The 15096-nt window shown below is 45.2% G+C and overlaps 1 protein-coding gene across 6 annotated transcripts in view; it reads left to right on the top strand.

The window, feature by feature from the left end:
* Nucleotides 1-15096, top strand: part of LOC308473210 (calpain-14-like) — a 53051-nt gene that overhangs the window by 22301 nt on the left and 15654 nt on the right. For 5 of the 6 annotated variants that reach the window (XR_013983972.1, XR_013983973.1, XM_080998518.1 and 2 more), the window contains 8 exons: nt 1686-1751; nt 3597-3682; nt 4917-4991; nt 7677-7840; nt 7953-8128; nt 12606-12808; nt 14036-14072; nt 14775-14831. Coding sequence is in view for 4 of the 6 variants with exons in the window: in XM_080998518.1 (XP_080854644.1) it covers nt 1686-1751; nt 3597-3682; nt 4917-4991; nt 7677-7840; nt 7953-8128; nt 12606-12808; nt 14036-14072; nt 14775-14831 (864 nt within the window). In the remaining 2 variants the exon portion in view is untranslated. The remainder of the gene's footprint in view (nt 1-1685; nt 1752-3596; nt 3683-4916; nt 4992-7676; nt 7841-7952; nt 8129-12605; nt 12809-14035; nt 14073-14774; nt 14832-15096) is intronic. The other variant, XM_080998520.1, reaches the window with a different exon arrangement.

The following is a 15096-nucleotide window of genomic DNA, read 5'->3' as shown; positions in this document are numbered from 1 at the left end:
TTACCCAGTGAGCTTCTATGCCAAGCAGGGATACGAACCCATCTGTCCTGGGCCAAAATCAATGTACTACACTGGGTTTTGTGTTGTTGATATCAAAATGGGAAACAGATTTGGCCCTTTCCCAGAAATAATTCCCTCCTATACACATTACTACTGTGATTTTCCTTGTATAAGACGCCCCCATGTATAAGACACCCCCTCTTTTGGGGACTCTAAATGGAGAAAATGGGGGGAGATTGCCCAGACTTGTTGGGCTTTTGGGGGGGTTGCCAAAAATCGCTCTCCTGTAGGAACGCAACAGCCAATCGAACACACATCGGCAAAGCCACCAATCTCTTGCCAAAAGCAAGCACCGATTGCCCACCCAATTGCCGCAGCAGCCAATAGCCAGTGGACCTTGCAGCACCTGCCAATCACCCGCAAAAACGCCACGAACAATATCCTGCTTGCAGCAGCTACCAATCCCCCGTCCCACCTCTCCACTATCCATGTATAAGACGACCCCAAGTTTTTAGCACAATATTTTAATAAAATAACCTAGTCTTATACATGGAAAAATACGGTAAATCCCCCCTAATATAGAAAATGGCTCTACCGAATCTTAATTGCTATTGTTCTAATATAGTATACACAAACTCTCTTTTGCAACCATTTTTTTGTACGCCTTCTCTTAACCCAATTCAATTAGTCAGTTCTATCATATGATCAGTTCCATCATACAAGCCATATGTCACGCCATACTTAGCAGCAAATCAATGGAAGGTGGAGAAGGGCATTTCTGATTCTGGTGTATCATCAGTTTCACTGCTGTTAACAGATGGATTGCCATTTAGTATACTGAAGGTACTCCAATATCACTACTGGTCTCTAGAAATATTTTGATGAGTCTACAAAAACAGACTCCCCAAAAGCTTTCATCACTGGGCCGTCCCACATAAGATGATAGATATTTGCTTTTGGGAATATGTCTTGCAGAAGCACCTAAAGCTATTTCACTTAAATATGCAGCTTCCCTTTTGACCCTGAGTTTTTCATGTTGGCAAAAGGAAGTGTCTCTCCATAGCAAGCACCATCTTGTAAACCTCTATTTCTGTGCCTCAACTCGATAATCTGTAGTTTTTCTTTCCTGAATACTTTTCTTTATATGGAAGGTGAGTCACCCCCTAATGTCAAAATAGACAAAGCAGGAAGTTTGCTGAGGTGTTTAGTGCAAACTGTGAGTGGCATTTACAGTAAACCCAATGGAAACTACTCCTGTTTACTCACTTTAGTTTTCTGCTCTCTCTCTCTCACCATATATTGAGTAGCATAAAAATGGTCACCATAATACAGTGGTACCTCGGGTTACATACGCTTCAGGTTACATACACTTCAGGTTACAGACTCCGCTAACCCAGAAATAGTACCTCGGGTTAAGAACTTTGCTTCAGGATGAGAACAGAAATCATGCTCCGGCAGTGTGGCAGCAGCGGGAGGCCCCATTAGCTAAAGTGGTGCTTCAGGTTAAGAACAGTTTCAGGTTAAGAATGGACCTCCGGAATTAATTAAGTACTTAACCCGAGGTACCACTGTATCAGAGACTAGAGATGTGATCAAATTTCTGCAGTGTTTTGCAAATGGGCCCAACAGGGTTGGCACTTCCTGGTTTACAGCATAGCTAAATGTTTTTATGCCCTTCGCTCCAGGAAAGAAACGTCCTGTCAAATGGATTAGTGTCTGGCCATGCCTACACTGTGACTGGCATTCGAAAAGTAAGTTCCACCTTTTTTTTGTAGTTTCAGCTATGGTTTTATAATCTTCATCATCATCATCATCATCATCAACAGCAACAACAACAACATTATTTTAGGTTGAAGCCTATTCTCCCACTGCTTCACGCCAAGGCAATGCCCATAACCAGTCCTTTTTTTTTCTGGGGGTACGCATACCCCTAAACATTTTGTGAATTGAAGTTTGGCCTCATCGAGGGGCAGTATTTTAATATGAGTAGGAACATGAAAGTACTCCTAAACATATTTTTTTTTAGAAAACAAGCACTGCCTGTAACATTTTGCAGCCGTAGGTGAAATTGAACAATGGCACCCTGGATGGATCTGGAAACCCCTGAGTCTTGTGGCATCCTCTGATAGTCCTTCAAACTGGGCACTTTAAAGTAGGACACAGGACCACCCTAACCACAAGGGTGGTTCTCGGTCCTCAGGAGTAGCAGGTATATGGCAGAGGTGACAGCTCAGGGTGTGTGGGGGCGGAGAGAAAGTCTGAATGGTGCAGCTGCTCTGTCTGAACATGAATGCCACTGATTTTAGATCAGCCTTCCCCAGCCAGCCCTCCAGACGATTTGGCCTCCAGCTCTCAACATCTGGAGGGCACCAGGTTGGGGCAGGCTGATCTACAGTCTCACAATACCTTGGACAAAAGCAGGGCTGTAGGGTACATTTGACATACACTTCTGCCCTTGCTTTAAATATTATCAGGCCTTATTGAAGATGATGAGCGCATCAGAATGGTTTCTTTCTCCACGAGCTGTGCTTCCTTTTAATGGCATGAATAAAACATAGAGGATAATAGCTGGGCCCATGTGTAAATCAAAGGCTGTAATTGATTCATGAGGCTCTGCTGACAGAGAGGCTCACATGTGCATGCTAAGCGGAGCCGGGTTTAAAGCTGAAAGCAGGTCTGTGGAAAGGGGAAGGTTGAGGAGTTCAGTGTTTTCTTCCATAAAATGCATCAGGTGACCAGTCTCTGGTCTACGCACCTTTTAACTCTTGCCACTTGTGTGTTTAACCCCAGTTGGGGAAATGCTGATAAAATCCCCTGCTTTTAATTATCAATCATGTACAAACCAATGTTCTTTTTACGGCAGGGGTGGGGAACTTGTGGCCCCCATGCACTGTTGAACTGTAATGCCCATCATCCCTGACCATTGTTAAATACTCCCCCCCCCCCCCAATTAAGCAAGCCGCCCCAGAGGAATGAGTCTGGCCGTGTGCATTAGCAATCATTCTGTTGCGTAGCATTGAGTTTTGTGTTGTTTTGTTGCACAGTCTCGATTTTTCACTCCATGTTGGTAGTTTGAAATGTCCAGCGTATATTGTTTCACCTTGGGCGCCCTGTTTGAGCTCTTTCAGGAGAGGGGCAGGGGGAGTAAGACCATCTTTTTATTACTCAATCTCTCAGCAGCTTTTGATAGCCTTGGCTATGGTACCCTTCTGGATTGCCTGTATGGAATAGGCATTGGAGGCACTGTATTGCAGTGGTACCTTTACTACCTTCATGGTCCAGTCCAGAAAGCAGTATTAGGTGAGTTCTCTTTGACTCCCTGGCAATTGTTCTATTTTCTCTCCAGTGCATCTCCATTGAGAACGGTCACTGGGATTTTTTGAGCAAGGCATCTCCCTATGTTCCTTTTGTCAGTGTGATTCTGACCAAAGGTCAGAGGAAAAGGCACTGTCTTGGAGGGACCAGGTTGCTGAGCACCTCATAGGCCAAAATTGGCTCCTTAAATTGTACCTGCAATGTTTTTATATGTCACCAGAGCAGCTGGGAAAGGAGGTTGTAACCCCGGTTAAGGCAATCTGTTTTTTGTTTCTGTACAGGTGACTTGCAAACATGGACCCGAGAATTTAGTGAGACTGAGAAATCCCTGGGGAAAAGTTGAATGGAAAGGAGATTGGAGTGACAGGTGCGTTTCTGAGCAAAAAAAAAAAGAAAAAAAGAAAAAAGAGGTTATGGTTTATAGAGATGAACCCACAGTGCCACCTGCAGGCAGATACTGATCCCAACAACTGCATGAGATGTGAATATGGTGCTGTCACACTGAGAAGGGCAAGCCAAGTGGACAGAGTTGAGCTTATTTATTTTATTTCGACAATTTATTTACCACTTAATTACAGTTGCCTGTAAGACTTGTACAGGAGGCTCAATTCAATAAAATAAAAAAGGAGTTAAAACTATACCAAAAAAATCCTGACTATTGAAGGGAAGCACCATAGCTTGGTAGTAGGGTGCCTGCTTTGCATGCAGAAGGTCAAAGGTTCAAATTTCGGCATCTACAGGTAGGACTGGAAATGTTCCTTGCCTGAAATCCTGGGGAACCACTGCCGTTCTCTGTGAGCAGTATTGAGCTAGATGGGTAAGGTAAGGTAAACTGAGCTAGATAGACCAAGGATCTGACGCCGTATAAGACATCTTCCCACATTCTCTAGCATCATTATTTCTGGGGGTGGCGGTCACAGTTTGCACCCCCTCTCCTGCAAGAAGGGTGCCAAGTCCAGGGCATTCTGGAGGCTGCAAAATGGTTGCTGATGTTGATGATTGCGGCGTCAGCAAAATAAAACTGAAAAAACGCAGGGGAGAAGAAAGCGTTGTGCAGAGGCGGAGCAAGCAGATTGGGCGCCTGGGGTGGCACGCGTGCCCTGCGCCCAGGGGCGGGGCCAGCTGCCCGCGGGGTGGGGCGAGCTGGGGCAGGACGCTCTGTGGGGCCTCCGAGGAGTCTGCCTGTCTCCTCCCACTCAGCCGCCCTATGGCTGGGGGGGAGGCAGTGGGCGAACTGTTTGTGGCAGCATGGAGCCTGCGGGTGCCCAAGCCACTGAGTCACCGCCAGGAGAGACGCGTGGCTCGGGCGCACTGCAGACTCCGTGCTGAGTGCCACCAGGCATTTTGTCACCCCTCTCAGGGCGGACCACCCACACCACACACCCCTTCCTCTGATGGTGAGGTCCATCCCTGACCAACGGCTGGATAATTTCTTCTCCCCACTGCAGAAATTTGGTCACGTCTCTAGTCTCTGATATTGGTGACTGTAATATTAAATAAATGCCCGTAAAGAGCAGGCAAGGCAGAATAGTGGCCTATTCTGCAACAAAGCCGAGTGGGTTCCTGTTTTAAACAAAGCTCTTTTCTTCCTGTCCCTTTAGCTCTGGGAAATGGGAGCAGCTCAGCCCAAAGGAGAAGATTTTGCTGCGGAAGAATGATGACGATGGAGAATTCTGGTACTTTAATGAAATTACCTCTTTGCTTCTCTCCCCTCTGCCCCCAGTGCAGGGTTTCTCAAATGCCTATAGAATGACTGCTCAGCTAATTGTCCCATGACCAGTGCTTTTTTCCCTGGGGGTACGCAGGGATACGCATATCCCTAAACATTTTGTGAATCTAACAGGAGAAGAAACAATTAAAAAAAAAAATAGTTTATTCTCTAGCACGGTGAATCGCCAGTTCTGTTGCCACCTCCGATGGCAGCCTTTTGTCCATTTATTTTTCCCGATTTGAACTATAAAATGGTGATTTTCTTGAGTAAAAATGAGAATACCCCTAAACATTTTTAATAGAAAAAAAGCACTGCCCATGACCCTCCCTGCCTCTCCCCTGTTAGTAGGTCAGCTATCCATATGGCATAGTTTTAAGCGGAAAGAGACCACTGTGGATACCGATGAGATTTTCTTCTCTGTCGTGTATTTAGGACTGGCAAAAAATACTTCTTAAAAACCTTAATTTCTGCTCGCTGAGGGAAAAAAGAGATGGCATGCCACATTCATACCAGTTTCTGGGAACTGCAGGTGGGTTGGGCCCTGCTTGTGAGATTACCAGTGGCATCTGGGAAGAAGCTGGACTAGACGGGCCTTTGAACTGATCCAGCAGAACTTTTCTCAAGTTCTTAGGTTCACTGCCAGCGCATTCACTGCTTCGCGGCTAAAACACTTGCCTTTGAAAAAGGAAGCATTTTTTCTGGAACTGGCTGGTTAGTTGCTGCTCACAAGCACGACTTCTAACGATGATGGCCGCCTCGTATCATTTATCACCAGCACCTTAATATTGGAAATATGCCCTAAACCCTGCAAACATAGACGCTCCATCTGGCTATATGGCATTGTCTCTAATGAGTCCAGTTTACTGCGATATTTTAAATAGGCATACCTCTGGTGAGCGGCTTTTTATCATACAAGTCGGGCCTGCAACACAATGTTGCAGCATAGAGTGCTCCCTCTTCAGGATTCTGGTTGTTCCAGTTTCTCTCCCCTCTCTGATATTCTTCTTTTTATATTCTAGCAGTTATTCAGCATTTCCTGGACACTGAGCACTCTTGGTCCTCATTGTGTTTTCTTTTCTGGGGACGGGGGTTCTTAAGCTCCCAAGTTCTGCCGATATACTTAGGTGTTTTGGCTACATAAGCAATGACAATCACAGCCTGTGCAACTGAAATAGAGGGAGGGAACGATAATAACAAAGGGTGTGTTTGTGTGTGAGTGAGTGTAGTGCTACTGTTTTATTCAAAACGTACACATTTTTGCATGCCGTTTTCCCTAACATAACACATTTTTGTATGTTATTTTCACCAATATCATCATTTTTTAATGCACACTTCCCCCCTGATAAGTATACATTTTTGTAAACATTGGTTGCAGAAGTACGTCTCAAAATTCAGATAAGTGCAAATTTTGAAGGATAGCAGTGTTTCACTTCACATATTGTTTTGGAAAGTGTGAATTTGATCATTTCACCTGGGATTGCAAACTGAAATTAATTTCTTCTCCAACCCTGCCTGGTATAGAATGCAGTTGGACTTGTGTTGCTCCAACCTATTCCGATTTAAAAACTCCCTCAAAAGTGAGATTAAGCTTTGTTTAAAAGGCTGCATTGTGAAGTCTGAAAATCCACATTTTCCCAAATGGGCACATGTGCACACCCACAACCGCACATCAAAGGAGAATACAAGTGATCCAGTTTCTCATGTCATACCATTTTGCCACTAGGTGGCAGTGTTACCACACAGTGCCGTTCCACCTCTTCTTGGGCTCCCAAACACCTCTCTGCTAAGAATTATTTGCGGTTGTCTTGTCTGCTCCTCCTCCTCATAGTGCTGCTGCTTACTGGTAATTACTAAATGTAAGCCAAGGCAAAACATGTATCCTCTGCAAGCACTCTTGTCCTATAATGTGTTGTCAGCAGTCACACGCTTCGGCAAATCCAGTGTGAGAAATGGGAACCTGCGGACCTGTATGCGCATGATGAGAAATGGGTGCACGTCAGAGGCAAAACGCATCCGTTCTACGGTCAGGGATTTAATTTTGAAAGCAGCACTGGAGAGCCTTTCTGAGATAAAGGGCTACATTCCCTTCTGGGTCACATGCTGAGGGTGGGTGGAGCCAGAGGGAAAGTGGGTGGAGCAATGAGCGTGGGTTTTACAGTCGGCTTCTTTCTATGTATGCTCACACCCCCCCTCTCCACCCAGAGAAGCAGGAGGCACTATCAGAATTCAAGGACACAGGCTAGGCCAAACGGGAAGGACAAGCGGAGCTAGTGAGTGGTGAGGCCTTGAGGAGAAGGGGTGTGGCTTGTGAAGAGTCCAGAGGGCCAGATAGACCTCAGGGGCCACATTTGGTCTCTGGTCCTGAGCTTCGCCACCTCTATTCTGAAGAACATGGAACAGGAGGTAGGAACCAAGGAAGCTGCCTGATACTGTGTCAGATCATGCGCCATCTAGCTCAGAACGACCAATGGCTCTCCAGTATTTCAGACAGGAGCATTATCTGGAGATGCCAGGGATTCAACCTAGGACAGAAAACCTGACAGCAGCCTTAAACCTTAAACAAAAACAGAAGTTGTGTTAGCTTCAATATCAGTCCTAAGCCAGGATAGACATTTGACTCTGTGTCTTTCCTGTTCTTCTTTTCTCACAGGATGTCTCTGCAAGATTTTAAAACCCATTTTGTGGGCCTGATGATCTGTAAACTGACTCCTGATCTCCTGAGTAAGGAATTAGGGAAGAAGTGGACGTGTTCGACGCAGGTCGGCAAATGGGTCAAAGGAAGCACAGCGGGGGGCAGGATGAAGGCGCACAACGGTGAGGTGCCCCTTGGGGAACGCTACTTTTGAAAATAATTTGCTGGCATAAATGAGCTAAGCACCTGCTTTTCTGAGCTAGAGGCTCACATGTTTGCATCTTGCACCTCCAGCTGCATTTTGGAGGAATCCCCAGTACTTGCTGAGAGTTCTGCAAGGCCACGGGAGCAAAACGTCCCTTTACTCCTGCAGCGTGTTGGTGTCTCTGATCCAAAAGCGCAACGACTATCACCGGAATCGGATGCCTCATCTCCACATAGGCCTCTCCGTCTATAAGGTTGGTGGAATCGTGTTGCTTTCCTGCTGAAACTGTTGGGGTAAATTGTCCTAAGCTGGGGCAGCCAATGTATGGTGCCCTCTAGATGTCATTGGACTCCATCTCCCATCACCCCCAGACAGCACGGCTGATGGTCAGGGAATGATGGGAGTTGTAGTGTAGCAAAATCTGGAGGGCACAGCATTGGCTACACCTGCCCTAAGCTGTTTCTCCAAAGCCCCTTGCAAGAAAATAAGAAGTTTCTTCCTAGCAGATTTCTTTTTCTTAATGCGAACAGAGAGGGACCCTGACCTACCAAGAGAGGCTGTGAATCAGAGACAGGAAAAAAGAAAAAGAACTGGGCAAGTCAACATCCCATGTAGGCGCAAATGATGCCCTCCAGCCTAGTTCTGAACAAGGCTCTCTTCTGCTTCAAGACTCCCCTGTGAGGAACCTGTGGCCCTACACATGGTATTGGACTATTACAGGTTCCATCACTCCTGACCGTTGGCCATGGTGACTGGGTCTGATGGAAGTTGGAGACCAAGCACATGTGGAGGACCACAGGTTCTCCACTCCTCTACCTTCAATAGATAGATGTCTAGAACAGCCTTACTCAACCTTGGGTCCCCAGATGTTGTTGGACTACCACTCCCATCATCCCTAGCTAATCCGGAATGATGGGCGTTGTAGTCCACCGACATCTGGGGAACCAATGCTGAGAAAGGCTGGTCTAGGGATTTCAGCAAGTGTAGCTGCTGAAGCAAGTCAGGATTTCTGCCCCCCACTCCCCTAGGGCTTTTGACATTGTCTCCACCACCACCACCTCTGAACCCCACCAGGAGTCAGAGTTCATCCTGTGGCTGTTCTGGACTTCAGCAACCTTACCTCCCCAAGGTGCCTAGTATATGGGATAAGTTTTAAAATAGGGAGTTCAGTACTTTAGTGTCTGGTGGCCCTTTTGACTGATTCAATCAACTGTAACTTTCAGTTGTAAATTTCACTTGGAATTCTCTGGCTAATACATATTCTTCTTTCTTTTTTCCTAGGTGGGCCAGGAGGTACGTATATAGTCCCATGTTGCTTATTCACATATCGGTCATGTATTCTTGCATATGCTTCCTTCCTGCTCTTTCCCCTCAGACAGGGTGGGCAAGAACAGATGCAACTTCTGTGTGCTTACCATAGCCGAAATTCTGATCTGAGTGCAATCTCAGTTGGGCTGGATTTAAAATCTTTTAAGGTGGAAACAATTGGATATTTGAAATGGTGTTTGTGCCAAAATACTGAAATGTGTTGTTTTCAAGCAGCTGCATCTCCCTCTCTCTCTACACATGCTGAGACACATGCACCCATTGCTAGGAATCATATGTGTGCAGAGAGCCTTTGCATTCAGGTCCTGTTTGGAAGCTTCCCAGGGGCATCTGGTTTTCTACTGGCTGGATTAGATGGATCTTTGGCTTGAACGAGGAGGGCTCTTCTTTGTCTGTTCTTATGAGGTGCTATGGGCTTTGCACTGACTTTGTGCAAGTGGGAAATGCCTGCAAGCTGCACAAAGTGTGCAGCCCTGATCAATTTTGCATTCTGGTGCCTTTGCACCTTCCACCCTGGCTGGAGGTTCATGTGCAGCCATGCCAGCTTACAAGCATGGGAATCAGATTTGCACCACGATCCTAACCGTCTTTGCTGGGAAGTTACAACTGCCGAAATCCTGTGTTCAGGGTATTGGAAAATCCCAAAACCTTGATGCTTTGTATTCTGCAGAACCTGGAATTTCTGTTCGTATGTGAGTGTTTGGGCATGGCTTTCCAAACTCCGTTCAAAGCTAGTGTGTCCCATTTTCTTTTCCACTTATTTTAGAGAAGCTTCTTAAGGCATTAAAAAAAAAAAAAGATTGTTAATGCCGTCGCGACTCAATGCATTTCAAGATAATGCATTTTTATGGCTTAATTAAGCATTAATGGTGGTGTGTTCCTGAGCTATGCCCAGAAGCAGTAGACAGGGCTGAGTGAGAAATGGTTTTATTATATTTCCTTTTTAAGCCCCACAAGGTATAAATCCCTAGGGGAATTCACCCACTTTTTTTTTAGCTCATTCTTTGGCATTATTTGCAGATGCTACTAAATCGATGCTATCATTTCTTTTTGTCCATTGCATACAGTTAAATGATGTTCCCAAGTGCCTTCGTCTCAGATATTTTTGTTACACCGCCATCAAATTCAAGTAGATGTTATGTCAGGGAAAGAGCTGCCTATGAAGGCGTTTTTACCAGGACATAAAACCAAGAATTGGCAACACACTGGCTATATGCTGCTGTGCACTTGAGCCATGTGATGTGCATGGCAGATGGGAACAAAGCAGTGGCACGATTAACCTGCATGGGAACTAGAGTTTGGTTGATGCTGGTATATCCTTTGCTACCTTGGTCTGGGTCCATTTACATCAAAGTATCAGCTGAGATGCCTCCTCTGATTTTAGCAATGTCAGGACAAAAGGACCAGGTCATCAGAGAAACTGTGAATCTGGCCTATGCCAGGGGAAGCTAGCATGGTGTCCTCCTGATGTTTTTGAATTCCAAACTCCCCCATCAGCCCTAGCCAGCATGGCCAATGGTCATGGATGTTGGGAGTTGTAGTCCAGCCATAGCCAGAGGACGCCATGTTGGCTACCTCTGGCCAAAGCTTTTGCCCAAGCCCAGATGGCCCAAACCATGTTGAGTGGGAAAATCCTGCATTGCAGGGGTTGGACAAGATGACTCTCGTGGTCGCTTCCAACTCTACAGTTCTGTGATTTCATGACCCACATATTTGGCTCTGTATGGTCTCAGATATGCTGTGGTTTGAAAGCCCAGCCTGTCTACCTACTGTCATGCTGTGAAACCAGTCTGGCTTCTACCCAAAGGCGCCAGAGGCTCAGGATCAACACACTGGTTGAGCCTACTTGAATGCAGCAGCAAAGCCAAAGTTGTTTGTCTCTTGTCTGGAGGTTTGGACCAATTGGGAGATAACACTTTTACATCCAGGCTCATTGAAGATCAGAGCTGGAGTCTGCTTGGAAGTAAATTCCAGACTTGTATTGAGCATCAAGATTAATATAGTGAAGTACAAAACCAAGAGCAGTTTTAACATTGGAAATACAATGAATCACTGCATTGACTGAGGCATAAAAGCCTTGCATTTAATATATGATGCATTCAAAGGGGCAACCCCACCCTCTTAGGAGATGACAGATTGCTGCATTAGCAGGAGAGAAATACAACCAAAGAGAGAGCAAAAGTCTTTCTGCAACTGCTCTTGTGGGCAGCAAAGTCCGCCAGAGAGCAAAATGTCAGAGCCATTTTGAGGAATGGCCAAATCAGGAAGGCACCAGAGTTCTTAGCCAATGCAGTTATTGACCGTCTCCATGTCCGGCATTCTCTCATTCAGTCGCTAGTAATGGGAGATGCCTATTAACAGTGCAATTTTGCCTTCATCATCATGCCATAATGGGATGATGGGGTTGTCAAAAAGAGACCACGGTTGTAATTCTATTCTAAGCCTACTTGCGGAGAAGTAAACCCCACTGAAATCAATGGGGCTATTTTTCTGAGCAAAATTGGTTGCTTGCATTCTTGGGTTTTAGGACAACATGCACAAAGGGTATGCACTGATTTAGGAAATATTTGGACCACGCTGATGATTCTGTGTTGCCTGGGTATAATTTTTCTGATAAAGGCATTCTGTAGAATTATCATCGGTTCCCCACTTTTTCCATTCTATGTGCAGGATGTGTGCCCAATAATTTATTTTAGTATAGAATTTAATGGCCTTTGTATGCCACCTCATAATGCAAAGAGCAGCTTACAAGAAAAGCAAAAACTATTTTAGTACCTTGAAATGTGAAATCAAATGCTACATAAATATAACAAAAGAGGCTCACAAAATTGAATGTAGATTGAAAAATGGAGAGACCCTATTTAAAAGGCCTGGAGGAACAGAATAGTCTCTGCCTGGCGTTGAAAAGACCACAAGGATGGCACCAAGAGAGCCCCCCAGGGAAGGGTATTTCATAACCAGGGTGCCACAACTGAAAAGGCCCTCTCCCTGGCAACCACCTGCTTCACTTTATTGGTGGACACACCCAGAGCAGGGCATGTGAAGTGGGTCTTAAGGAACATGGAACAGGAAGTAGCTTCACAGGATTTGAGTGCTGGGAGGAAAAAAGTATTTGTTGTTGTTATCATGTTTCAGGCAAAATATTAGCATGTAATTTAGACAAATTCAAGCACCCATTGTTTTCAGGGTTGCCTCTGCACTTTCATTTACTTCTAAGTAACATGGATGTGGTTTCTGATGACACATTTAGCATCACATCTATTTTGTGCCTTCGAAAATGGATGCTACCCCACCCTACTTTTCATATAAATATTAGCTTGTTCCTCTCCATGGAACTCTTTACATGACTTAAAATAATAATAATCCCCAAACAGTGTAAGCTTTTTGTAAGTTTCTCTCTCTCTCTTTCTTCTCAGTACCATGACCTTAATAGAAAACTGCCGGCTGCCTTCTTTGTCTGGAACATGCCCCTGAATAGGGTAGTCTATGTAAATGACCGTGAAGTGACTCAGGATTTCCGGCTCCCACCAGGGGCCTATGTCATTGTCCCAGCCACTGCAGAATGCAACCAAGAATCAAACTTCATTCTGCGGGTCTTCTCCAGGAAGCACAGCCTTCAGTAAGTCTTCCGGTCTTGCTTTACTACAATCATTAAGGGACGGGGAGTGTGTAATTTTGCCAGAGGGAAAGGCTGGTGGTGGGTGCTCCCTGGTGGGAGGTATGTAGTTTGCCCTACCTTTTCATGGCCATTGGTCAGGGATGATGGGAATCGTAGTCCAGCAACTCCCTGTGGAGGGCCACAGGCTTCTGAATCCTGGTCTATACCACTGTGAACTGTGACGACAACAACAACAACAATGGCAGCAATGTCATAGTAATAGTCGGTCCCTATTTGTGGAATGCTCTCCCTAGGGAGGCTTGCTTGGCACCTTCATTATACACCTTTAGGCGCCAGGCAAAAAACATTCCTCTTCAACGAGGCCTTTGGCTGATGGACCTCCAATGTTGTGGTAGGAGGGTTCTAGGTTTGTTTTTGTTCCTATTTTTATTAGGAAAAATTTGCATTTGTGTTTTTTATATTGTGATTTTATGTTGTGAACTACCCTGAGATCTACGAATAAGGGACGGTATACAAAATTAATTAATTAATTAATAATAAAAATAAAATTCCATTATTAACCACTGTTCATTCTTTTATGAATTAGTTACCCAATCTTCATTGCAAGGTCCCAGAGTGGGGTACATACATATTAAATATCATGAAAGCAGCACTTAAAATCATAATTAAGCAACACAAAGATTACTGTAGTGCAGAAATGTGGTGTGGGAGTGGAGACAGGGCAGTGGGCACATAGCTTAATCTAAAATGACTCATTTGCTCCAAGAAAATCCCATGGCATCTTGCCTTACTGGCAAAAAGAGTTCAGGGCTTTCATTCCCAGCCACCAGTTGTCTGGCGACACCAGTTGCAATGGACTCATAGACTATCAATGAAGCTCAGAGACCACAGTGTGCTACAGTCTTCAACTTTGGGTCCCTGGAGGTTGTTGGACTACAACTCCCATCATCCCTGGCCACTGGCTAAGCTGGCTGGGCATGATGGGAGTTGTAGTCCAGCAGCAGCTAAGAGCTCAAGGCTGCAGAACAGCTACAGGCCTGTCAACTCTGTAAAAGCAGATGGCTTCACATTTGTGCCAACACTGGCTGAAGCAGCAGTGTTTGTGGGGAGAGCTTGATCCAGAAGAAGCATTGTGTGGGACGAAACAAACATTTCTGCCTTCCCTCCCCCTCTCACCTTGTTGCACTATCTACACCTCTCACTGTACTTGTTAATATTTGATTTCAGTGAATTGGGTGGTGATTCCAGCTGTGTCCTTTCAAAGGTGAGTGGAAGAACCGCTACACTGCTTGACTTGCTTCTCTCCTCTATTCCTCTGTGCTGACCTGGGATCCTCAGCAGAGCTTCCAGGGTGGGGGAACCAATCAGTTGAGTACGGTGGGCTAAGCTTGCAAATGGACTTTTATTGCTGGCCAGCTTCACTTTGAGGCCTGAATGGCAGGATGTAAATCTGGAAATATATAGGCGATCCCTGCTGTGTGCTTTTAAAAGGGGAGAAGAGGTGTAACTCACTTTGTTTTTTAATGTTCTAACAGCACCGCAAGAGTATGTTGATGTCGTAACTTATGGGAAGTGAAAACACTTCCTTTGAATGAACCCCAGCAGCTGACATTTATCATATCAAGAGAAAAGACTTAAGAATACATAAGCCAAGTGGATGCTCATTCTCACGGCATCTTGGGAACGGCAGTTACTGAGTGGGGGCTCTGACCTCAAAAGCCAAACTCAAGAGTCTCGTGGCTGCAGGTGTCTGTCCTTTCCCGCGTAAACTCTTGCAAATTGGCATGCAGAATTGGACTGCAGAAAGTCAATTTTTCTAGGATAAGTTTGACTGTCAGCTGTTCTCTTGCCACTAAACCTCTATTGGTCTAGTGGCCTGCTGATCCACTGCAATCCATTACCTAGATCTTGAGCTACCGCCTTTCCATCCTGCTTCTGTTTGATTTGTTGTTGTTGTTGTCTGCAGGAAATAGTTGATGAACATGAAGATTGGGAAGATTTCTTCACTAAGTACTTTGATCAAGTAAGTCTGCCTATAGGGTCTGCCAGAGGGAATAACCAAACTGCCCTGTTCATGTTAGTTTCTGTGAAAAAAAATTGTAGGAGAGAGAGAGCGAGAGGGAGGGAGGGAGGGAGAAACCTACATTTTGGAAAGCATGCTGATGAAAGCCCATCAGACAGTGCCTATAGAACAATCCTGCCACTATGGTTTGACTTGATTTGTATATATTTTCAAACATATATCAGCTCATCACCACTTGAAGGAAGGAAGGAAATTGGGACAAAAT

Source organism: Podarcis pityusensis (assembly GCF_964106645.2).
Source record: "Podarcis pityusensis genome assembly, chromosome: 3".
In the NCBI taxonomy this organism is placed as follows: Eukaryota; Metazoa; Chordata; class Lepidosauria; order Squamata; family Lacertidae; genus Podarcis; species Podarcis pityusensis.
Note: the sequence above shows the minus strand (reverse complement) of the source record. Positions and strands in the feature narration are given on the sequence as shown.